At 38.1% G+C, this 24192-nt stretch overlaps 1 protein-coding gene across 1 annotated transcript in view; it reads right to left on the bottom strand.

Moving 5' to 3' along the window:
* Positions 1 to 268: 268 nt before the first annotated feature.
* The window catches only part of SYNPO2 (synaptopodin 2), a 97075-nt gene continuing 73151 nt past the window's right edge, over positions 269 to 24192 (bottom strand). The window contains exons 4-5 of the mRNA XM_075501183.1: positions 19611 to 21793; positions 269 to 1328 (exon numbers count right to left, since the gene is read on the bottom strand). Of these exons, the coding sequence (XP_075357298.1) occupies positions 765 to 1328; positions 19611 to 21793 (2747 nt within the window). The 3' untranslated portion in view covers positions 269 to 764. The remainder of the gene's footprint in view (positions 1329 to 19610; positions 21794 to 24192) is intronic.

Here is a 24192-nt window from a genome sequence, read left to right on the forward strand (position 1 = left end):
CGTGGTACTGATCTCTAGTAATAACACCTTTCTCCCTGTTGTGTTCAGATGATTTGACTAATTACAATATGTAAAACTCCATCAAAACTGTCTTGAAATCAATCTGCAGTGGATGACTGCGTAAGATTGCATACATCTACATGTTGTAGGGATTCAGGTACCATGAGCACAGATGTATTTTAACTGTTGCCACAGTAGAAATACTCACTGATTTTCTTTCTTAGCTCATTTAAAAAATGCGATAAAGAAAACATATGGCAAATAAGTCAGTGCTTCCAAGTATTCCACTTCCATTGGAACTTTCCCAAGTCTGGTTATACCTAGTACCTTGGAACTCAGATGTCAAACATACCCAGAAAACCTACAACACCCTGTAAAATACTTCTTGCCTTTGAAATGCCCTTATTTTACCTTTTTTTTTCACATTAACTTAACTGCAAGCACTTGTACTGTCTCCATCTACATCCTTTCTAGATTTTCATATCGAGCACATTGGTTGCCCCACTTTCATCCCACCCCTCACCCCAAGAAATGTGTATTTTTGCCTTTTGATGAACAGAACAATCTTAGGTTAGGTGTAAAACTGAGTCTATTCTAGAGGCTGCTAGCCCTGCAGTCATGTGAAAACTGTGCTCCATTCAGTTTTGCCTCCTCATTTCTTTAGTTCAGAGATAGTCAGGCCAGCAAGAAACTTTCCCTCTCCAACTCAAATCTAAGGCTTGTAAAGCTGGAAAAAGGGAAAATACGCCAGGCCCTTCAGCTGCTCATGTTGGACGCCTCCATCCCCTTGGCTGTGGATTGTAGTTTGAATCAGCTGTTGACAAGCAATAGTCAGACCTGGAATCCACGGACATGATATCAGGATCTGTTCTGGACCGTTGACTGCAGTAAGCATACTGCAAGTGAGAGCCAGCCTGTGTGGTGGCACATGGGGCAGACAGGGAGCTTTTGGAGGGTGATATAATACCCGCTTGCTTCCCTCCTAATAAGGCTACACTACCACTTGGGGCTGGAGGCTCATAAGAAACTTTCTGTTTCCATTCATCTGGTGGCTCAGGAAGTGTTTTCCTGCGAGCAGCTGATACTACGTTAGCAGCAATGGATTCCTGCATATTTTGGGGCCCAAAAGCTTCATCCACTAGGCCAAGAGGGGATCTTGCCGCTGCTTCCCAGGGAGTCAGTCTCTTGCCAGGCCTGTCAGCTGCTGTGTCTGGCTTGCTGAAGTAATCAGGGGCAGGCTGAAATATAAGAGGAGAAGTAGGAGACATGGCTTGAGAAGTGAATGAAGGTCTCCCAGGAAGTGATAATGAGCGTCCACTGCTTCTTTCCTAGGAAAACAAAATACCAAATATAGTAACAGTTATTAAACAACAGAAAAGGAAGCCCCTTCACTTCCAAATTGGAACAACAGACCCTGAAAGCACATGACATCCTGGCAATCCCTTTTTATGTCTATGGGTACTGTTTAATACTTTAATTTAGTGGAAAGAGAGGAGGTATTAAAACGGAGGCAGAGAGAGAAACAGGAACAAAGACAGAGCCAATTGACTTTTTGAGGAAAGTAAATAGACCAAAGACAGGCTTTTACTGAAAAGGTACAATTACGTTAGCAACTGTGCAGCTTTTCCACTACTTAGCTAGTGTGCCTTGTTCTGAAAAGACCATTCTTAATAACGAAAAAGGAAGTCATGTTGTGATGGTTCTGTGTGTGTTTACAAGATTCTTTCTAACATGCAGGCACAGCCTAATTTATTTAATATCAGGCTCTGTCTAGGACATCTGTCTGAGAACATATCTTTGGCAATCTCCTTTTAAGAAAGGCATTTCTTACCCTGAGATTATTAGACTTATCCTAGTTTTCACTTTTCAGGGCACAAAAATGAACACAAAAAATTAAAGACGTTAATGCAGTCGTTCACTTAATACCCTTACATGATGCTACTTAACGTGGCTTCTTTAAAAGGCAATGGCCTCAAAATTTCAGTACATTCCGACCCATTTATAGGAGCAATCCATTCATATTTGACAAATCCTAATCTTCTTAGTAATGCAGCACTTTGAAACAGAAACTGTGTTCATGAGAAGGTTCTGCTGCAACCGTCATTTGGCAGCGTATGAAACAGGTACAGCCTTTTCCCCAAGCCAGACACGTTCTTTGTGTTACACAGACAAATTACATTGTTCTTACCGAGTAGTCTCTATACATGTGGTTCCTAAACTCACTGATTTACACCCATTGATTCATATCCTGAGGTTTAAATGCCTTTAATTCTGAAATCTGATGTGAAATTCCAGGCTCTTTTGCCAGAGGCTTTGCTAGAATTCCATTCAAACGTTGGCCTGTATTACTTTTCTTCATTAGCTTCCAAAACTTAAAATACTGTGAGCATGATCTAGATACCAGCCAATACGTATCTAATAGTACAAGGTATAGCTTATCTAGCAAAGATTCACATAGAAATGTCATGTTTTATAGGCTTTTCTGTCACAGGATCTTCACGCCTTTAAGAAACTTAAAAGACCTCTGCTTCGCACAGGCTTTTAAGTTATGTTTTAGTATCAGACTTGTATATGAGAGATGGAAACTGAGAAAGAGACTACTGATTTCATTATTTTCAGTCAGTTTGGTGGTGCTCAGTCTGAGTCTCTTAAAAAAAGTGTAGAGTAACACACAGAAGTTACGTAATGAGAGTTCTGACAGGTTTCACAACTAATGCTTTATAACAGGACTATCCTTTCACCTCTTTGCAGCTATTCCCAGTTTGCAGTTCCAGAGAGGAAACTTCCCAACATTATTAATCCTACTCCCACGTACTTATGGCAAATTTTCCTGAGGTTCTACTTCTATCCAGAAAAAAAATACTTCATTTTGAGCAACTTAACTCAGTTAATTTTTAAGAATCCTCACTTAAACCTTGAGATGATCAAGCATTAAAATGTGGCTGATCAGATCATCACATACAGACAGATCCCAACTGAGTACTCTAAGATGGTAGCATATAAAAAGCCAGAATTACCATTTGGAAGGTAAGTGAATAAAAGAAAATATAGAACTTTTTTCCCATAGATGAAGTTATATACTGTCGAGAATAGATTAAAGTTTCTCCATATCTTCACCTAATGGGAGGGATTTCTTTTTCTTACCTGGAAAATAAGAGTCCAGGTAATAGATCATGCCTGGGGCCAATGGGTGGTAGACCCAGATAGGCCAGTCAGAATACTTCTCCGTCCTCTACTGTATTGCAATTTCTTTCTTCACTGGATCCACAGAAAAGAGCTTATTCAGCAAGCCTGGTTAGTGCATTTTGTTTAAGTTATTGGCAAGAATAAATTTTTTTAAAGTGCAAAATCAAAATAGGTATGCAAAATGAGATACAGTTTGTATTAGAAATTAATCTGATAACCTGAACCATGAAACTAAGAAGATAAGGTTGTACAGAGCAATGAAAAAGTTGATCAAACAGGTTCGCCTACTTAGTCTACCTGTGTTAACTGCTCTCAGGAGGGTTCTAGAACATTGTGTGTGCCGAGCGGACAGAAAATTTCCCCTTTATTTCATGGAGATTCCAGTTCCAAGCCCTGTGAGTGCTTTGTAGGATTCCAGAGATGCAGAGGGAAATGATACTGTTGAAAGAAGTGTTGCATATAATATCTGACATTTCAAGACAGTTAGATAAAGATACTGTTTAGTCTGTCATATTTAGAGAAAAACTCCAGAGTTCATCAAGTTGCAGAAGTATCTTTTTGGCCTAACCATTAGTGATAAAGCAGGAGCTAATTTTCTTTGACAGAGTTTAATCAAAGAATGATGAGTTATCAAGTGTATTTCACTATTTGTCTAACAAAATGGGCCATTCTACTGTGTTATGAAGGTAGAAGTTTAACTTGTAAAAGCAGAAATAGTGTGACAAAATTAAATGTTAACATTGTAGCGAGTTCTACATTTTTTTAGTGCAGGTATCAGATCAGATTCAACAGAAAATCAAGATCATTAATGGAAAATAAGATATTACTCTATGATGATGGAAACTATTCTACGGATAGCTTTGTTATCATATAAAGCAAAGAAAGGGAACTGGCAGAAGAGAGCTAAAATAACCTCATAGAAAAAATCTCTGTATGAATCAAACAATACAGTATACAGGAACTAGCATAGAGTTTTGACAACCAGATTCGGGCATGAGTGTTTTACTGACTTGAGAATCTCCTGTGTCCTTAGTTTGGAAGACCTCAATGAACAAGTGTTTGTACTTCAAATCATTTCTATCCACAGCACCTCTAATGTAATGTAAATCATAAATTCAGCATGAAAGTGTTGTTGTAGAAAAAGCAGAATCTCAAATACTGATAATCTGGAGAATATTATTATATCTTTTAAATTGGTCCTTATGACAAAAAATCAAATAATGTAAAATACTTTGGATATGGAAGATTTTAGTCTCATAGGCAAATAAAAATCTTTTCCCCATTTTGGTATGAGATTCCTCTCGGTTTATTAGCTTTTGTGCAGCATGGGTCTGTATTTGGCTAGAATGGTAGGCCTTGCAGGAAGATATGCAGTCAGCAAACTGGAACATCAGTAGTGCCTTGGGAATGAGCTTGGTTATACTAAAATTCCTTGTATTCATTTTTTATTTTGTTTTTAACTTTAGTCAGGGTCTCAGGGATAAAATGACTAGGTAAGAATCCAGATAGTTCATAATGTCTCATGTGGTGAAGAATGTTTCATTATGTAAAGATGGCTTTCCTTGGCTCTCAATAGGATTACCCAGTGATCAGTCTATTAGATGAAAACATCTGTGATTGATAGATTTTTTCAATGGAATTCGATTTACAGACTGCCAGGTAACATGCAGCAACTGTAACAATTGATCTGGCCAGTGAGAGATTGTGCCAATTTATCTGGAAAAAAGTATTTCCTTAAAAGTTGATAAATATTCTCCTTTTCTACCTCAGAACCCCAAGATAAGAATAGTTATTTCAAGTCTTGTCCATTTGCCAAAGTACTGTTTGAAAGCACTGGCTTTCAATTTGCCAGAGTAGCTTATGCTTTTTTTTCTTCATTGTTCTCCTGGGTCTTGCACATTTGTGTACATTTCTAGACTTCATCTTAATAACCATAATCTGAGAGACAAACATACTAGGTTATCCAGAGAATGCCCTGGTGGACAGCTTTGTTAGGTGCTAAGTATCTGGTTTGGATACCATTGGGTACCGTGAACACATTCAGTAAGATCTGTGTCACTGAAGATAATCAACGATTCCTTCCTTCTGGATGATTGTTCAACCCACATCCAAATCACAGCAACAAAGTTCCTGCTGCAAGATCAAACTGTCCAGCTGTGGTACTGTCAGCTGGATGATTCTCATCTGTAGGCAGTTCTTTAGCATACTTGGTCCCGTTTTGATATTTCCGGACCAGTCAAATTCTTCTCTTTTCCCACTTGGTAGCTTGTATTTAGATACAGTTCTGATGATAGGCTGTTTTTTAACTTTAAAATTCTAAAATGTGAAATTGCATATCTGTTTCCTCTAGATTTGGTGAAGTAAGGATTAATCTCTCCTTCCATGAAGGAAGGGTTGAACAGTGTGTGTTTTTAAATAAGAGTTATCTTTTTGGATTGTGAGAGGACAAAATCTGCGAGGGCAAATAGTGTTCCAGGTGATTTACCTGGAAAAAGGCTGAAGTACTTTGTCTATTCCATAAAGGTTTGGAAGATTTTGAGGAAAAAGTTAAGAGAGAGCCCCACTTACTAATTTCCAGTTTTAATGTTGTGTCTGGCTGTCTGACTTTTGATGGGGAGGAAGAGTGGACCAATAATTTTTAAAGGAAAAGACTATTGATAGAAGGAGCTGGCTGAATTCTCTGCATTTCCCAAAGAGAAAAAGTCATAACTATGCTGAAGGTGGGCAGAAGAGGGTTTGAAGACTCAGAAGATCCAAGAAGGTGAAAATATATATGGCTAAAGTGAGCCTTAGTTATTTTGAATTACAGTCTTCCTAAGATAAATAGCAGTTGTCATCATCATCTACATTCCCATAAGCTCAGAGAGAATGAAACAAAATATTATATGAATTTTATTTTTAATAAATCTAGGAAAATTAAATATCAGTTTTGGCCTGAAACAATTCTACTAAGTTTTGTAAAGTGGCTGCAACTTGAAGTAGTTATAACCTTTGGAATCAGGGGAGTATTTTTCTAATTTTCATGTCTGTTTCACAGAAAATTACTGAATTTCTTTCATCACCCATGGAAGAAATATAGCAAATGCATCAGTTATGTGCAGTATGCCACAATGCCTCAGTGTTTACCTTAAGGAGGAGGAATTTAGTCTCTACGCCTACTGACTGCTAAGATTGTTATGGTAGTATCTGTTGTAATAAAAGTAATCCAATAGCACCCTGCACAGCAGATTTTCGTACATTGCATGGTGACATACTTTTGCAATAATTTATTGAGTTAAAATATAGAATATTTCTATCATCTACACCAACTTTGTTCTGAAATTGAATAATCTTTGGCTTCAGAATATATATTATCACACATTTTTTCACACTCTGTGGTAAATAGGTTTGAAGCACTTGTAGAAAAGCATGATTTTGCTAAAATACACGTGTATCTCAAATGCAGGAACTGAGAGATGATCAATATTGCCTTGTTTTCATTGCAGTTCATTTTTATTAGTGGTGTTCCTAGACTGAAAGTCTAGTTCTGAACATTTCTACATTCAAAGCAGATCTGTATTTGATATTCATATACTGATTCCTATCACTACTTTGGTGTTCAGCCCCTTCAAACTAACAAACACAAACTTTGGAATTAAGGGAACATTTAGTTGCTAGAATTCATCATTCATTTACTGGACAGCAGCAGCTAGACGTAGTGATACGTTCTATTATTTTCCCTTCATATTTAATTCTTGGAGACACATCTTTTGACAAGCATGTACTAAAAAGAATGGACAAACCCCAGATCGTGAGACAGTGGGAAATAGGAAGTGTAAATAGAGAATAATTATTCGACCCTCTGTCTCCCTTAAGCTACAAGAAGATCATAAAAAGAGGGGTAGAGATTTTCCATTCTTCTTCCCAGAAATCGAGGGAGAAGGGAAAGAAGAGTGACACGCTACCAGAATTATTACATTATAACATCTTGTATTACTGTAATCTTGTTGTAAAACATTCATTATAATACCGTACCAGCACTCGAAGTATTGTGCTGCAAAACAAACCAGAACCGTGTACAGTGATTAATTTGTTCTTTTCCATTGCCTCGTGTGAATGTTTTCAGAGGGAAAGATCTTTTCTACAATAGTTATTGAAGGAAAAGTGATTCTTGGATGCCAAGAAGAGGAAAGGCGGTTCAGAGCTGTCCATTGCAATCGTAGAATCCTAACAACAGCTGCTGACTGCTGGGATGTCTATGCAAACACGTTAAACTTTAGGTTTAGGTTAACATTGCCTTTAAAAATGCAAACTATTTATAAACTGGTCAATGAAGCAAACATTTATTGTACCACAAGCATCTTTGTTATTTATAAGCTGTGTATTAATATAAACTAAAACAAATGTAATATTACTTCCAAAATAAACTATTTCAGTATGTAAGTAAATGAATGTAAACACAGTACTTATAAAAGGTGTGTGCACGTATAAATCTGTTTAATGTAAGATGAAGGAGTGTGAATGTCTGCCTTTGATTCAATAATATCTAAATCAATAGTCCAGAAAAATCGGTTATTTGGAACTTACTGCTATTTCAAATTTCTTGATAGTTATGAAAAGCTGAAAGACAAAAAGAGCAACACTTAGTTTCATAAAATAGTACAAATTTTAAAGGCAAGAGTTAGAAAGATATTTTTCATTTTACAGGCCAAATGGGAATGCAAAATACTACTTAGTGAAATTATTTCACAATAACTGTTTTTCTGTCTCAGGTGGCACATCTTAATAAGTGAAAACTGTTCATATGTTTACATGCTGAAACTGCCTTTTCACCAGTTAAGGAGACATATATTAAATTTTCAAAAAAAGTCAAGAGTTCTATTTTCAAAAGTAGGTTGGACTCTTAATAGTCCATGTCTCAGTGAAACTCTCTGCAACATAGACTCCCACCTATTATCACTTCCAAAAAATTGACCTAGGTGTCTAAGTCTTTAAGGCAGTTTTATTTTTTTCTGTTCATTATAGTCCTGGTCCTTAATCCCATATCAAAGCATGTTCAAATCTGAGTTAACATTAGCGCCTGGCTAATGTTTACACAAAAAGGGGACAAAGGAGGAGGAAGTAGATAAAACAATTGTACTATCTCAAGAAATGACTCTGTCTATAAAAAGCCCAGAGTGATGCATTTCTCATTTTGCTTTCTATGGGCTTGTAATGGCTAGTGCAGTTACAGACCAAACCACTGAGAAAATGGTAGGACAAAATAAGTAACACTTGATTTTTATGCCTTTTAATTCTTTCCTTCTTTCCATTTTTTTAAACATAAAACAAGCACTTCAGATTTTTAAACTGAACTGCATATAGAATGGAGACATATTGTTAATCTTATTATAGCTTTTTTCATCCCAAACCATTTACAATTTAAACTTTATATAATGAAAAAATAATTTCTCTCGGAAACGCTGCCAGCTCTGGAGTAAATGCTACAGCTATTTTACGATATGAATACCCAAAATTTTGAAATGAAATGGAAAAATCATATTTATTTGAAACTCTGGAGATAATTTATAGCAGGCTAAAATTGGAACACAGCGTTTTGGTTAACGGGGATACTAATGGCTGGAGAGGCAGGGAATCTTACCTGTCTAACAATTAAAGCCTTGTCAGTGGCTGTACTGAGACTGGTGATCGATTAGAATCACATAGTTCATGTCTGATCCTAACTTCCTCAAAGCTGTCTTGTCAGGGCTTGCTTTCAAACATTTGTAGGGAATTTTGGAATTGGAACCTAATTTATTCTAAGTTTAGATTGTTTATAACTGTGGTATTATTTCATTAGTATACATTGTAATTATAATCATTATATCATTAGTATACAAACTAATGAAACAGTTACTGTCAACCATCTCACATAAGCTTTGTGCCATTTTGACAATAAAGTCCTTTTTAGTTGTCAGGTAATGATAGAAGAGAAAAGTAAGATGTTAGAATTAGGCCTTCACTACTGCAAAATGCCTATGTGGAAAAGAAATGTAAGAGTGCTGCTAGCCTGTCATAAATTAGTTATTCAGTTAGCTCACTTTGCACCTGTGTACATGAAAGAAAATCAGTGCTTTCCAATATCAGTTAATCTTTATCCGTATACAATTATCAAAATACAATACAGTTATGCTTATAAAAAGCAAATGGCTGAAACTCTTTTGGTATCTTAGCTTTCCTTGGAATAGACAGCTTATTTCTTTTAAGGAAGAATATTTGCTGCCACCTTCTGGACTTTTATATTGCACAGCTTAGAGGAAGGTCTTAGTAGATGAAGCCTTGTGAATGAACATTTGAAAAACAAGTGCAAAGTTGGTCCTAGTTTCTGACCTTGCTATTTTGTATGAACAATGAAAGGGTTTTAAGTTGATATAAAGTAAAGGCTGATGATATTTTTTTCTAAAATCAAAGAAAATAAATATTAATTATATTGTAATACTTTAAGGTGGTGGCACTATTGTTGCTGAACATATCCAAACTAAAAGATAAATTATCCAGTTCCTTATAATTTTTTTACCAAATCTTTCAAACTGAAATTTACAGTCCTAGTCATTTGTTTTTTTCTTATTTACTTCATCCCAAAAGATCCAACCATTTCAGATGCATTTCAACCAAATGATCCAACCATTTCAGATGCATTTCAACCAAATGAACCTCTATAGTTCAACCATTTCAGAGAGTGAGAGTAGGGAAAAATACATGTCAATGACAAAAAATTCTAGCATCCTTTTCCTTGAAAAGTGGTACCACTACATGTTTTAGAACTGGTTTGAGACTACTCTTTGTATCTGAAGTGTCTCATATTTCCATGCAAACTTGCCTATGTATATTCAAGCTCAGAGCCTTATATAGGCTCAATAGGAGCACCTTGCTTTTTACAGCTAGTTCCTGAGAACTCTGTTAGCAGCGATAGTATTCTGTTAGGCAGGAGGATTTTATTCATTATTACAGGTCTAGGCTGCTGTAGGCTGTGATGTCTTTGGACACCACACAGGAGAAGAAGGAGACTGTCCTTCTGCTTTCTCTGCCTGTCTAAACTGCAGGCTATGTGTACCCCCCCCGGCTGGAGAAGTCACTGGGGTGTTCCACAGCTCCTGCGCTGGCTGCACAGCTGGGTTTTCATTCACAAAAAAGGAGTGCATGCAGGCGTATGGTGCATACCCATGTCTCTTCCCACCATGGGCTCCAGACCTGAGGCTGCACACTCACTGATCAGGACTGAGATGCACTGCAGAGCACAGCTGCCCCTTGACAGAGCCCAAGACCTCCTATCTGGGCCCAAGCAGCCTCAAAGGGGAGAACGTCTGATTTGAATACAGGGGGGCAGAAGCAGACTTTCAACAGGGTAGAAGAAACAGACAAGGGACGGACAGAGAAGAGACTGGACAAAGCAAAAGCAGGAGCTGGTAATACTTCATACAGAAGGAAAATCTGTATTCAGCACTGGGTTGGAGAGTGAGGAGACTAGAACCTGATGGCCAAGGTTCCTGAGCTTGGACGAGAAGCTTAAGGAATGGAAAATTGACCTGTGTAGCACGTAATGAGGCTACGGTGAGGAGACCAGGAAAAGAAAAAGATGAAGAAATGGGGTAAGGAAGGTACATTCGGGGGAAAGAACCCATACCCACTACTGTATATTTTCCTCCAGAGTTCCAGGGAAATTTCTTCCCCAGAGGGATGGAATTTGTCCTTCCACAGCCTCTCTGCTGTCAGAAGACTGTGAAGCCCCGTTGGAAACCTGTGTCATCCTCCCAGTGCTGATTCACAGGCAGAATTCAACATGCGTTTGCTGCCAGTTACTGTAGCAGCATGATGGCAGTTGTCTGTGGTGGTTCAAGCCACACTGGAGGACCCTGTTGGGTACAGTATGCTACATGATAGTATTCCAGGGTTTGGTTTGTTGTTCTTAGAAAACCCTTGGGTCTTAAACACACAAAGCTACCTTGAAGCAATGCTAGTGAAGTTGGAAGGTCAAGTATTCAAAAGCTATGAAATGCAAGCATCATTGCCCAGTGCATACATTTTGATTAAATTTCAGGACTTCTGCCCCATCCAGTTCTGTTTCAGGGCTTCATTTAGGAAATACTAGGGTTGTATAGCAAAGGAGTATATTGTGCCAAAGATGCTTTCACCAGTTGGATTTCACAGCTGATCACTGAGGATTCCCTTTCTGGGCTTCCACCTGGAGACCTGTGATCTGTTAACACTCACAGACTGATGTTAAGGATCACATACTGTGATACAGTAACTAGTTCATATGCTACTGGACTCTCAAGATGCTAAGTGTCTTGAACTGGATACCCAAAGCTACTGAGTGTCCTAGTGTCAGTGCCAGACACTTCATGCATTATTTACTCATTTGTAGAATGCAATAGTGTAAAAATGAACTATGGCTTCTGAATGACTTGGATACTAACAAAAAAAATCTATGAAGAAACAATTCTGCCTGAAGAGCACACTTTGAAGAGTGTACATTAAGTAAGGAATGGTGCTAAGCACGAAACAATGTCGAAACAAAACAGTAAAGAGCTGTTCGTCAGATGAGCAGTACCATTCTGTGCCCTGAATTGAGTCTGGAGTCCTACAGGAAAAAACCAGCAGATGATGACATGATTACAGAAGTTTTGGCCACACAAACACCCAAGGGGGGTGGATTAAGCTGGTACAGGCAACGTTACTTCCAAGTGCCTCATTTTGCAATCCAAACAGTAGTGTTTAACATTGTTTTTTCAGAATTATATATACACAGTGTCAGGTGCTTGCTTCAGTACTGTTCCTGTAGCAGTACCAAGTCTGTCAAGTTTCTCTACCAAAACACCTCTCTGAAAGTAATCTTAGGATGAGAAAAGTTTATCATTTTGTACATCTGAAATGCTCAAGCTGTGCAACAGAGTACAGTGCAGGTGCAGATTTACATCACCATAAAAAGTTATGTCGCTGCATCTCATTTTGTGTAATCTTTTGAATTTTTAATGGAACGCCATTGTGAATTTTTTTCCTCATTTGTCACACCTCTGCACTTTCTGACATCAGCCAAACAAGGTGCAAGGAAGTATGTGGAAACCTTTTCTGAAGAAACTTACAGCCCAGCTTGGTTTGTAGAAGATATTCAGGTAGCATGGCTAGGACTGGCAGAAATACCTGTACATATCTAAAACTGTTTACTTAACCAAAGAAATTAAACTGCAGGCAGATTTTGAGGTTTTCTTGTCACCTGCTTAGGTTCCGCTTTTAAGTTATAGGCCTGATGTGGGAAAACTACCAAGACTCTAGGAAGAAAACTAAGTGTACCCAGATGCCCGTGCTTTGCTTTTGTTCACAGTATAAAGCCATGTACCAGCAACAACCTCCAGAGTGAGACTATAAGAAGTAGCATTCTCACAGATCAAAAAAAAATTCACTAGCAGTTATTGACATTTTGGAAAAAAAACAAAAACAAAAAAAAAAAACAAAAAAAAAAAAAAAAAACAAAAAAACAAAAAAGGGTTTTTTTCACACTTTCTTTAAAAAATTGAAAATATTTGTCCATAGGTTGTTATTGTACGGAAACTTTTGCTTCTAATATAAATATACTGAATTCTTCGCTTTGCAATCAGTTAAAGCTCATACTGAAATCAATGAGTGTTGTGCTCCATGTCACCCTTTGTAATCCAACCTGTGTTACAGTGATTGGGAGTGTATTTTATTTCTGTAATGTTCCTCCTTTTCTCCTGATTGTTGTGCATTTCTTAAATCAGTTAAAATCTATTGTTTCAGATACAGATGGAAACATCAAGAGAAACACTCCATCTGTTCAACAGTTTAGTTTAGACTTTACACCTATTTAGAAATGACCTGATTACTTGCATAGCAGCTTATCTTTCAATTGCCTGGAATTATGAGGGGACTCTGTTTTAAGATGTCTGTCTTAAAGACATACAAAAGAATCAAGGATTCTTGTTTGAAAACACTTACTATTGTTATATTGATTACCCCACACAGGAAACCTTCATCCACATAGTCAATCTGTAAGCATGGTTCAGTAAGTTATTTTTCTCATACCTGAGTTTCCTCAGCCTAAGGGAATGTGCAGTTATTATAACATACTGCCACATAAGTTTATGCAGGTTTCACATGTACTGAAATTAAAACCAGTTTCTCAAGATTATTACAAACTGGAATAGATTTTTTCCTTTGAAAACTGCAGAGGATAACAGGAGACTTCATTAGCATGCTATATAAAGAAAAAGTCTTTGCCAGCCTTACTCAAGGAAGCAAACGTTAAAACCATGGAAATACCATCATATCATTAGTCTTGGTTTGTAAAGGAAGAGTTCAAGTCTGCTTCTGTAGTGATCCTTCCAACATAGCATTCACTGAGCTTCAGGATTTTTCCTACTTTTGATAAGAAAATCATTTGATAAAAAACGTGAAGTGCTTCCTGTAGTAAGCAACTGGCCTGAAAAGCACTTGTCAGACATAGCTCTTGAGTGATCCGACTCCTCCCTTATGTAATCACATGCAAAGGTAATGTTTACTATAAAGCAAGAACAGTCGTTGTCATGGGTGCTATGAAGTTGTGACGGTGGCACCACGTGTGCTATGAAATTATCAGGCTCACATATTTTCCCAAGAAATCTACCAGCAGTGAGTAATTCAGAGCTTCTGAATCCACAGGTTTTTGAAGATCTTGTCAAGTTTCTTCTTTCTATAACATTTCTATTTCAAGCTGAGTAGACTCATTATAAAATAACGTTATGCCAAGCTGTGTAATTAAGATTTGCACTTGCCATGCCGAACCGCCAAAGCGATCAGTGGAATCCTGGGTGTTTCACTTCAGGCAAAGAAAAGTGTATCATGTTTGTTAAAAAGGCAAGACTGGAAGAGTGGATCTTTTTAGAACCACTCATTTTTTATTCCTAAAGGTACGAAATCTGGAAAAGGATCCTGGAAAAAGAGAGGAGAAAGATTTTGCAAATTGTTAGTTGCGGAGAGTGCTGTCATTTCACTGGTATTTCCCTACCTCATAGTGTACAGAGGATTCCCCGCAGAGATGCTGGAGCAGCAGAGCACGATGGTAAGGCTGGTCCTTTGCTGAGGTGTCATCCTGGATACTTGATAAACAGTGCTCCTCCCAGATCATATCGTCTGGTGTCAAGTTCTCTTTATCATTGCTTACAATCTTTTATCAGAGTTCACCTTAGCACTTTCGAAAACTCTCGTGTGTAGGAGCTATCTAGGATAATATGTTTGTAGATCTGTTGTCTCTCAGAGCAGTAGTCTATTGATAGGGCCTGCTTTTTTTTAAAGCTCACTTTTTTCTTTTCGCTGGGTATTAGCATTTCAGTTCTTTTGTAAAATTTCAAAAAAAATTTTTAATAAAAAATTCATTACTTTTTGTAAATAGTAGAGGAAAAAAATCATGCCCAGTGATGTGAGCACTCTGTCATCCAAGAGTTATCTAGAAAATTTCAACAAAAGGCTGGAAATAGTCAGCCATCTTTGTGCGGAATAATGAAACCCTTCTTGCTGATTGTTTTCTTCTCTTGTACCTTCAGTATTTCATGATCCTCTGATAGGTATTTTATCCTGTGCAGTCTCTGCTTTTTTCCTGGAGTTTTCTCCCCACTGTTTGGCTCCCTCTAATCCTAGTAGTTTTTTCTCTCAAAATTGCTTCTCTGCCACTTAGCACTCATTTTCCTGTCTGAACCACACACCAGCCCCTTGCTTCCCAATTTTTGGAGCCTGCTGATACCTCAACCTCTTAGTATTTCTGTACTTCAAATACAAATTCATGTGAATTCTGAACATTCGTTTTAGTGTGAATAATAACAGCACTCTGCCAAAAAGAAAATAAGCTCATTGCCACATGATTGCTGTGGTGACAGCAAAATGGGTCACTGCAGTTTTAGGGCTGATTTTGCATCTCAACTCTTGAATGTCTCATATAAAATAAAATTAGGTATACAAAATAAAATAAATAAAACTAGGTATATAAAATTAGGGTTACTGCAAGAAGACTTCAGACAAAATTTAACTGAAACCTCCTTTTGATGGCTGACCTCAAAATGGCATTGGCTTGATCTCAAAGTGAATTGTCAGTGTGCCTAGGAGAGAATTGGGCATTCCCTGCTGCAAGTCTTGATATGAGTGTATTATGAAGTCCCATGCCACCAGCCAGGTGCTTTTGGAACCAAGCAGCTTCTTGTCACTGGATATTGTCACATGTCTTAGGACACTGGCAAAATTATTTCTTCCATAAGAGAGCAGAAAGCAAAAGAATGAGGCTTACTTGTAAGCGATGGTAATGTTTACTCTGCAAATGGTCCTACAGAAAAAATTCATTGAAATATCTTTCTGTTTGTTTCATAATATGTTATCTCTTGCTGAGCAGGAACATGGTAAGAATGGTTCCCCTAGAGAAGGGGGGAAAAGTTAAGCAGTTCTTTGTTCAAGAACTAAATTTTGTCTTTTATTTTTGCAACAGAAATTTTAACTTTTTGTCTACAAGCTACTCATCTCCAAAACAAAACTTTTCAATTCAGGTTTTATAACAAGAGGTTTATAACTGCATCAGAAATTGAAAGTATAGAAACCCTTGATTAAGGTAGCCGTTTTCATGAAAAGGCTGTCTAGAATGTGAGATCTAAACTGGTGCAGTATAATACCTCCAGTATGGACTATAATTAAATGTGCTAAAAACAGCATAAAACACTTAAATTCCTCTTTTAATGTGAACATACTGCAAGTATTGTTGTTAGGGGTGGCCTAAAATTCACTGTTAAGTATGCTTACATAGTAAACCTAAGAATTGCATCTTGGTAGCCTTGTCATATTATATTAAAATAATTCTAATAGCTTTTTCAGAAAAACATTTACAAAAGCTCACTGCCTTTTCAAAGTGAAATTTCAGATGGCTCTTCTCTATACAAAACGTTCATTTTCTTGACATTTCAGCTATGTTTGACATCATCATTAGCTTTTAATTTGGACGCATGACAATGAACAGCTCACCTCTAAATATCTGCTTCACAAGAGGTTACATTTTGGATAAAACTGTTACTTTAAGTAGGCTAGTTTTCTGACCTATTAATAAGAATTACAGAGTTAGGTGATTAGTGAAAAGAGTCTTGAAGCCAAGTTGGATCCAAGCACTGTGCATGTAGAATGATGTGTATATATGAAATTGATTTCAGAGTTAGACTTTGAATGGGATTTTCAGAAGATCTCAGCTGAGTTAAGAGGACTAGTGTCACTGGGGCTTTTGCTTTTAACTCTTATTGGTGCAAAATCCAATGTGATGAAAATTCAGATTTTCAGCATAGATGCACTTCCTTTTCTTTTGGACAAAGTAAAGAGAAGATAGGCTAATGGCTATATTTTATATTGCTATCACAGAATCTGACTTTTTGCTTATTGCTGTAAACATGCATATGATTTAGTTGACTTCTTAAGTGAACTTTTGGGTTGTGCTGAAAATGAAAGAAATAGCAAAATTATTTTAAAGATGACAATTATGCATTTCTGTCTTTCAGGTGAATTTAGTTCTAGACAGATGACTCAGGAAACGGAATGTTCTGTTTCAGTCCACAGCTCTCCTCTAGCTCCTGTTAACTTGACTTCTGTCTTTCTGGAGAGCTGATTTCCTTTGGATGAGAATATATCCCAGCTTTCCCTCTTGTTTCTTCTGCTGATGATTGGAATAATAATGCTTATTATTTCTTACCTGGAAAGCAGTATGCCATGTAGGCATATATAAACCTAGAAGTTAGATTTCAGTAATTCACATTTTTCACAGAGGATACTCAGTAGCTGGTGATGAATTCCAAAAGTTACTGACCTGAGCCTGGTATGAACTGGTGGCCATGCTGTGTAAGCTGCGGTATCTTGTTAGTAGCCACATGCATCAACATCAACACTTGTGGTGGAAGTACAAAACTGCTGAAAATCTCCTCATTAAGGAAATATTCTTGGGGTGGTAGGGTGAACAAGTACAGAAGTGTGATTATAATTTACAGATGTATTTTACAGGAGGAGACTGTAAGTAAGAACATGTAAGGCGATATGAGGCTGATTGGATTTCTATGTATCTCTCCAGCAGCACTACTTATCTTTGGTAGGGTATCTTTATTCCAAGTACATCCTAGTATCTTAAACTTCTACCTAAAATAGTATATGTAACATCAGTTAAAACTTTTACTAGAGGGGAAGGAAGGAGGGAGGAAAGGGAAGGAGAAGGGGAAGGGAAAGGGAAAGGGAAGGGAAGAGGAAAGGGAAAGAGAAGGGCAGGGGAGGGAGGAGATTTCATATTAACAGGGTAGCATAGAAAATAGATTTCCCCTGAAATATACTGTCAGTCTGTACATGTAAGTGAAACAAAAAAATAGCAACCAAACCAAAGAAAAAAACCCAAACAGGCAGAGAGGAAAGGGACAAGTTTAATGATAGAAGAAAAATACAGATATTGACAGTGGAAAACAGATAGAAGGGAGATCTCCAAAGGATTAAAATATTGCTACTTTCTATTTCCAGGCAAATGCAGTGTAATTCTTTCTTGAGTTTTTCAAACTAATTTTTTTTTTTTTCAAAATTTCTCATAATTCTCCTGAATTTTAAAAGGGAGATGGATCACTTGGTCATTTTCTTCTAATGCAGTCAGTATCGCAATCCAAAATTTAAAGGGGAGAGTAGGATTTTGGAGGTACAAAATTCAAAGGAGTGATTTTTGTTGGCTTGATTAGACTTTGATTCAAGTCTGCTTTCTGCATGTAAACCCAAATGCATTCTTCTCAAGTTTGACTGCAGCTTAAGTTACCATCATGGGACCAAACTAAGGAGATTTTGTTCATACTGGGGAATGTTTTCTTCATCAAGATAGATAGTTCTGCTAAAACCCCTATGATATAAAAGATCCATAATCTGGTCTATAGCTAGCTGGATGGATGGTAGTTTAAACAAATACATCAACAGATTCTGACACCTTTATTCACAGAGTGATGCTTTAATCTTTAGCTTCACACTTGGGATGGATTTTGATACCCTTAGTTGTGTGAAACAACACCTTGTTTCAGACCTAGCACCACTGATGTTAACAGGACTGCTTACTGAAAAACATGCTAAACTATTCAAATACAGCTCCTTGATTTCAGCAACACTGTGTATTCACTGCAGTATTATACAGTCAGTTTCAAGACCACAGACTCTTAAAAATTTTCTACAGTAGCAGTATTTCAATACTTAGTCCCCAATATGACAAGTAAAAGGTGAAAGTATAAGATCAGAGTAAAAAGATTTAAAGTGGGAAGAAACACTGTAAAGCCCCAGGTGAAAATAGTAAATTGTGTACGAGAGGCCCATAGGAAGACATGGTCATATTTATGATTTAAGTGCTAATTTCTGTGGCATATACTACTCTGGTTGCAAGAATCAGTACTCTTGAATATATATATCCCTTCAGTTCTCAATCACTGTGCTTTCGCAAGAAGCTATTGCATTACATTGCAGCTGCAAAACCCAGCTCACCTCTCTGACTGGTCAATGTTTTTGATTTACTGGCTTCTATCTTACTTGCTGGATTCAAGGCAAACTTTGGCTAAAAATATGTCCGTGCTTGGGATGTCAAATTTCCCCAAAATGGGAAATCTTTAACAATTTTTCCAGCTGTCTTCCCACCTGTTTTAGTCTTCAGAACACTCCAGCATCTCTTATAGGACATTCTCTGTGAAATCACAGAGGCAATTCATTATTTTGGATCACAGCTGATCCACATAGCTTACAAACTAAGCCCCTGGCCAATCAACCAGATTCCTGTGGAAGGACCTTTGAGCCAGGACAGATTCTGACTGAATTCAGTGGGGCTCTGTGGAGGCCAAAGGTCTATCCATTTGTATTCTGCTAGCGATCAGTCAAGAGTCTAATACTGTATCTATTTTATGCTATGTTAGTAATACATATTACTAATTAATATCATTTAATAAGGCACTTCTTTTTTAAAAAAAAAGTCCTCAAATCCCTAGGTCATTAGAACATAGCTGGGGAGGGGGGACAGAAAGAAAACTCTTCTCTATTAATTTGACATACCAGGAATATTGCTTACTGTTGTTTCTGTTGTAGTAGTCCTAAAGCAAAAACCTAGTGTCCTGCTTACTTAATACAATGGTATCTATTCATTTCAGGATGTTATGTGTATAAAGCATCTGATAATATGCATACATGCGCTAAAATTTGTATCTATTTTGATTCCTTAAAAAAGTTCAAATATTTTGGACCCAGATTTGAGGTGATACATCTGACGTTATTAAGTGAGCTAAGGAATACTATTGCCACTGTTGTGTGCCAGGTTACCACTGCAAACAATTGATTGCAAGCAAACGGACACTAAGTTTCAGCTATAAGGTTTACTCTTCAATAATTGATGGCTTCCACACCTGTGCAGTGACGCCAGCTTTCTTTGCTGAAAATTTTGGCCTCGGAGCAGTAAACAAAGAAGATGTGGTGGTTTCTGGCTTAGAAAATGCAGAGTAGCCTGTAGGTGAATATGATTCATTTACTGGGATAGAGGCATTTGACTGGAACGAAGGTTGTGTACTGTAGGCTGGCACGGAGTACACTGAAGATGCCCGGACGTTAGTAGGAGAGCCAGCACTAGGTGGTCTTAAAGGTAGAGTTTGCTTTGAAGTGGACAGCTTCGATGTCTGCTTAATAGCAAGGTTTTCCTTAGTACTAGGAGGTTGAAAAGTAAATAAAGATGCATCAAGTTGATAAGGTTGATGTTTCATAATATCCAAAGCATTGAGACTTTTCTTAGGTTTTCTTTTTGTATTTTTGGTAGCAGCAGTGGACTTAGAGGAGGGCTTGGTAGCAGCAGGAGGATAAGATGGGCAGTGGATGGGATTATAAGCAACAGGTGGAGGTGCTCGGACATTAGATGAATATTTCCAAGAAGCTGGTAAAGATGGAGTTGGAGATGAGGCTCGTGCCATGTTTGCCTGCACAGTCTCTGAATCTACCACATACTTCTCCATTCGAGAGTGCCTTCTGGCAAATAACTGTGCTCCTTTTCCACTCATAGCTGGTGGCATCTCAAAGGGTGGCTTTGTTCCTCCAGCAGTCGGTGTGACTGGTGTTGTCTTGGGTGTATGGTTTGGACTCGCTAGGGTTGCCTGAGGCCCTTTGAAAGGACCAGCGAGGTTGAGAGTACTTGGGGGATGGGCAGGAGACTGAGGATACTGTGGAGATTTGAGTGGTGCAGGATACGCTGCCTGAGGTGAGGCTGGTGCTGGGAAAGAAGGTGCCTTGTTAGAAGCTGCAGCTGGAGGTGACCAAACTGGTGAAACTGGAGTACCAGCAGTAGGAGAGACCTTGAGTGAAGGCTTTGGAGCAACAGGAGGAGGGGCCTTTTGTTTAGATGCTTGAGTCTGCATGAAATTGCAAGCTTCTGCTCCCAAACTGAGGTAGTCTTCTTCAGGTCCTGACTCAAAACCAGCTCCAGTACCTTTTTTGCCCTCTGCATTGTGTACAAGGGATAACAGGGCAGGATTAGGACTTACTTTGGGTGTTTCTTTGAAAGTGAACATAGGTTTTGAAGTGCTTCTTCTCTTTGCCTCTTGCAGTATCCCAGTTCTTTTGGCTGGCACTGCAATCCTTTCATCTCTGGATGCTATGTGTTCTGTTGGCTCGGTGGGTGACCACACAGTTGGGGCAGCTCTGCTGGCTGCAGGAGCTGAAACAGGTCTGTATAAAGCCTCAGGTGGTGGGCTAATAGAGCAGTAAGGAGGTGGTGCTGGTATATCTGAAAGAGGACTGGTGACATTCCTTGTGGGTGAAAATGGTGCAGCTGCTCGGTTTTGAACCCCAGAAGGGAAGGGTTTGGCTGTTTTATTCAAAGACGCTGCTTTTTGAGCTTCAGAGGATCGAAAAGAGAGGTTTGTGTTTGGTGCTAAGCCAAAGCCATTTTGTTGTACCATTTTGCTATGATTCTGGCTCATGTCTGTGTAGCTTTTGCTCACACAGGTCTGCTGTCTTGACATTTCTTCCTCTTTTGTTTGATAGACTGAAGAGCTTACTTTCTGGTAGTTCTCTGACATGGTGGCTTCCCTTCGTTCCTCTGTATGCACTGTGCGTGCCTTCATCTCCTCCTGCTCAGCTGTAATCTGATCCATCCTCTGCCGTCTCTTGGCAAACATGAGGGCTCCTTTACCTGTGCTCTCTGGAAGCGTCTGCATCTCGTCTCCACTTTTTGTCTTCTTTTCAACCTCAAGTAGACCACTGTCCCAGTCAAATGTCACAACCTTGCCGTCGTTGTCAATGTCAGAGAAGAAATCTTCATCTATTTCTGACTCGCTTGTTGCAAGCAAACTCACTTCAAAAGTGTTTTCTTTGTCCCCCTCTTCACCTTCACCTTCTTCACCCTCGTCTTCGTCACGTTCTAACTCCCCAGTACCGTAGCTAACTAAAGTATATTTCCTCGCCCTTTGACGACGCTTCTTGAACATCAACACCCCCTTGGAATTGGGATTGGGGGCTGCCGTCAGCAGCAATGCAATACTTTTACATTTAGATTTGGCTTCTTTGACCTGCTTCTCTGACAGACTCTCACTTCGCCGGAGCCCTATGGAAAGAATTGAAGTGCACATTTAATTGCACACAGCCCAGAAAAATATGAGGAGACTAATAACAAATAGTTCTGCATTTATCTATACTGAAATTTATCCACTGTCTCCTTCCCCCATATTAAAACATTTATTTTATTTTGCATGGAGAGGTCATTATACTTAAGCTTTTCCCACAATATCAACTGTGTTGTATATTCTATACCCGGCATTCCTTAGAGTCACACCCATGCAAGTTCAAAGGCTACATTGCTTTCTTTAGAACTTTCTTAGTTCAACAGGAACGTTACATGTGTCTTTATTTCTAGCGTTCTTGATTTTTATTCCCATAAGTAATCTCAGCAGCAACAGGCAGATGATATTTTCTCATTTATTCAGTTTCTGTGGTCTGGTGTTTACCAAGTGTTTGACCATAGTTCCTAGGCTTACAGCAGACATTCCTCGCCAGCCAGGACCATGACTGCCTGCATCTGAGACCAAATGAAACTGAATGTATTCTGTCTGACAGTGGCAGCAGCTTCTGCCATGTACGTGTTTATTTTACTCATATGCATTACAAAATGTGTGTAGTTGATAAAAGCCGGTATGCTATTTAAAAGCAGGTATACATCCAAAAAGGCATACACAGAAACCATTAGCATTAACTTCCAGCCTCTTGGAATACATGGGAGTTTGGCCATGGTACTCAATGAAAGCAGGCTTCAGTCTTTTAACAAGCATTACTTGCCTGAAACATAATCCAAAATTGTATAGGATATAACAGCTCCAGAATATTTATTTTGAAAATGTGGCAAGAATGAATACACATTTAAGAACTGAATGGAGGAGGCTCAACTAACTTCTCCAGAGTATTCCCTAGCATATATCAATAATACATATTTCTTAAAGCATAAATTATTGGTTTTCATCAAGTCATGTGGAACAGAAATAGATGCAGCTGTAAAGCTGACAGATGCACTGTACATCAGCATGACTGCTTCCTTGTTATGTGACATGGAGCATGTGCCTCATGGGGCAATGCTAGTCAGGTCGTGTTCCTGTTTCTTTCCCTTCCTTATATTCTACCACCGCATCTCATGAATGGCAGCCTCAATAACTTCTCGCTTTAAAAAAGCTAGAAGTTAAAGCTGTTCCTGCCTAAATCAGTGGTCTCCTTCCACTTAATTTCAAAAGGAAAAAGCGTGCCTCTGATATATAAAAATAAAACAGTAAATTATTTAGTATCTCTTGCTAGTATAAATAAAGCAAACTCATTAGAGAGAGCCATGTGATGTATTTTCTATTAATGATCCTTTTAGCCATGTCAGTAGATGGAGTCTGATACTTCTCCTATTAAAGACAATTGGAGTTTTGCCATTATGCCAGATGACAGCATGACTGGACCAATGGTCCTCACAAGAACCTATAAAAGAGAAAAGAGCATGGCACCTGAACCAGCAATTTGTAATATTTTATTTTGAGAGGGCCAAATCACAAAATCCTTGGGTCAGTCCTTTGACAATCCAAATGCTTACAACAGTCACTGAAGACATTTTCCAAAAGTAGAGGCTTTAGTGTTAGAGTGCCTCTGCAAACAGAAATGGTTGCCCTTCAGCATGTAAGTTCTACGCTTTCAAATAAGCTGCTTGCATCAGCAGTGAGTGTTTTTCTAGGAAGGGGATTCAGCAGGTACCCATACAGTTCTGTGGAAAGAAAAAGTTGAAACTTTTCATTTTGCTAGCATATTTTTTCTTAATTCATCTGAATAGTTAGTTAATAGTTTCAAAAGACGGCAGAAGAAATGTTATCTCCTCAGGTAAATATAATCTGATTACTATTTACGGAGAAAATTTCTGCTAAAGAGATCAAACACCTATAATAAATGTTCTTCTCTAGTTTGACTTAAATGCTGCATTATAACTTCTAATTTTACAAAAAACTTGCGTAGTATTTGCTGCACACAGATTATTCCCCTGTGCTTGGCAATTTGTTTGTTCTAATGTGTAGATAGGATTATACATATAATAATAATAAAAGCAAACATTTTTATAGATTAAATCAGTAGTTCCTAGGATAATGACCTGCCACTAGATTAGAAGGAATTGAGATTGTCATAGATGAGATGGGAAAAGGACAGAATCTATGTCCTACTTGAAAGCAGAGTTTATCATGTAAATGTAGTTCATTCCTTGTATTTTTGCCTTATTAGAGAGGCACTGCAAGTAATTCTCTAAGAAAGACAGGCATAGTCCCACAGTTGGTTCTAACTTCGCAGCCAAAATGTAAAGCATGTGAACTTTTCTTTTATGCTTCATTTAATATGCCAAAAATATGTGGATTGCATACAGACACTTAGGCATAAGTAACTCCTTAATCCACTTGCCAATAAGATACAAATGGTTATCATGCTAAAAATATG

Source organism: Mycteria americana, chromosome 4 (genome assembly GCF_035582795.1).
Source record: "Mycteria americana isolate JAX WOST 10 ecotype Jacksonville Zoo and Gardens chromosome 4, USCA_MyAme_1.0, whole genome shotgun sequence".
Classification (NCBI taxonomy): Eukaryota; Metazoa; Chordata; class Aves; order Ciconiiformes; family Ciconiidae; genus Mycteria; species Mycteria americana.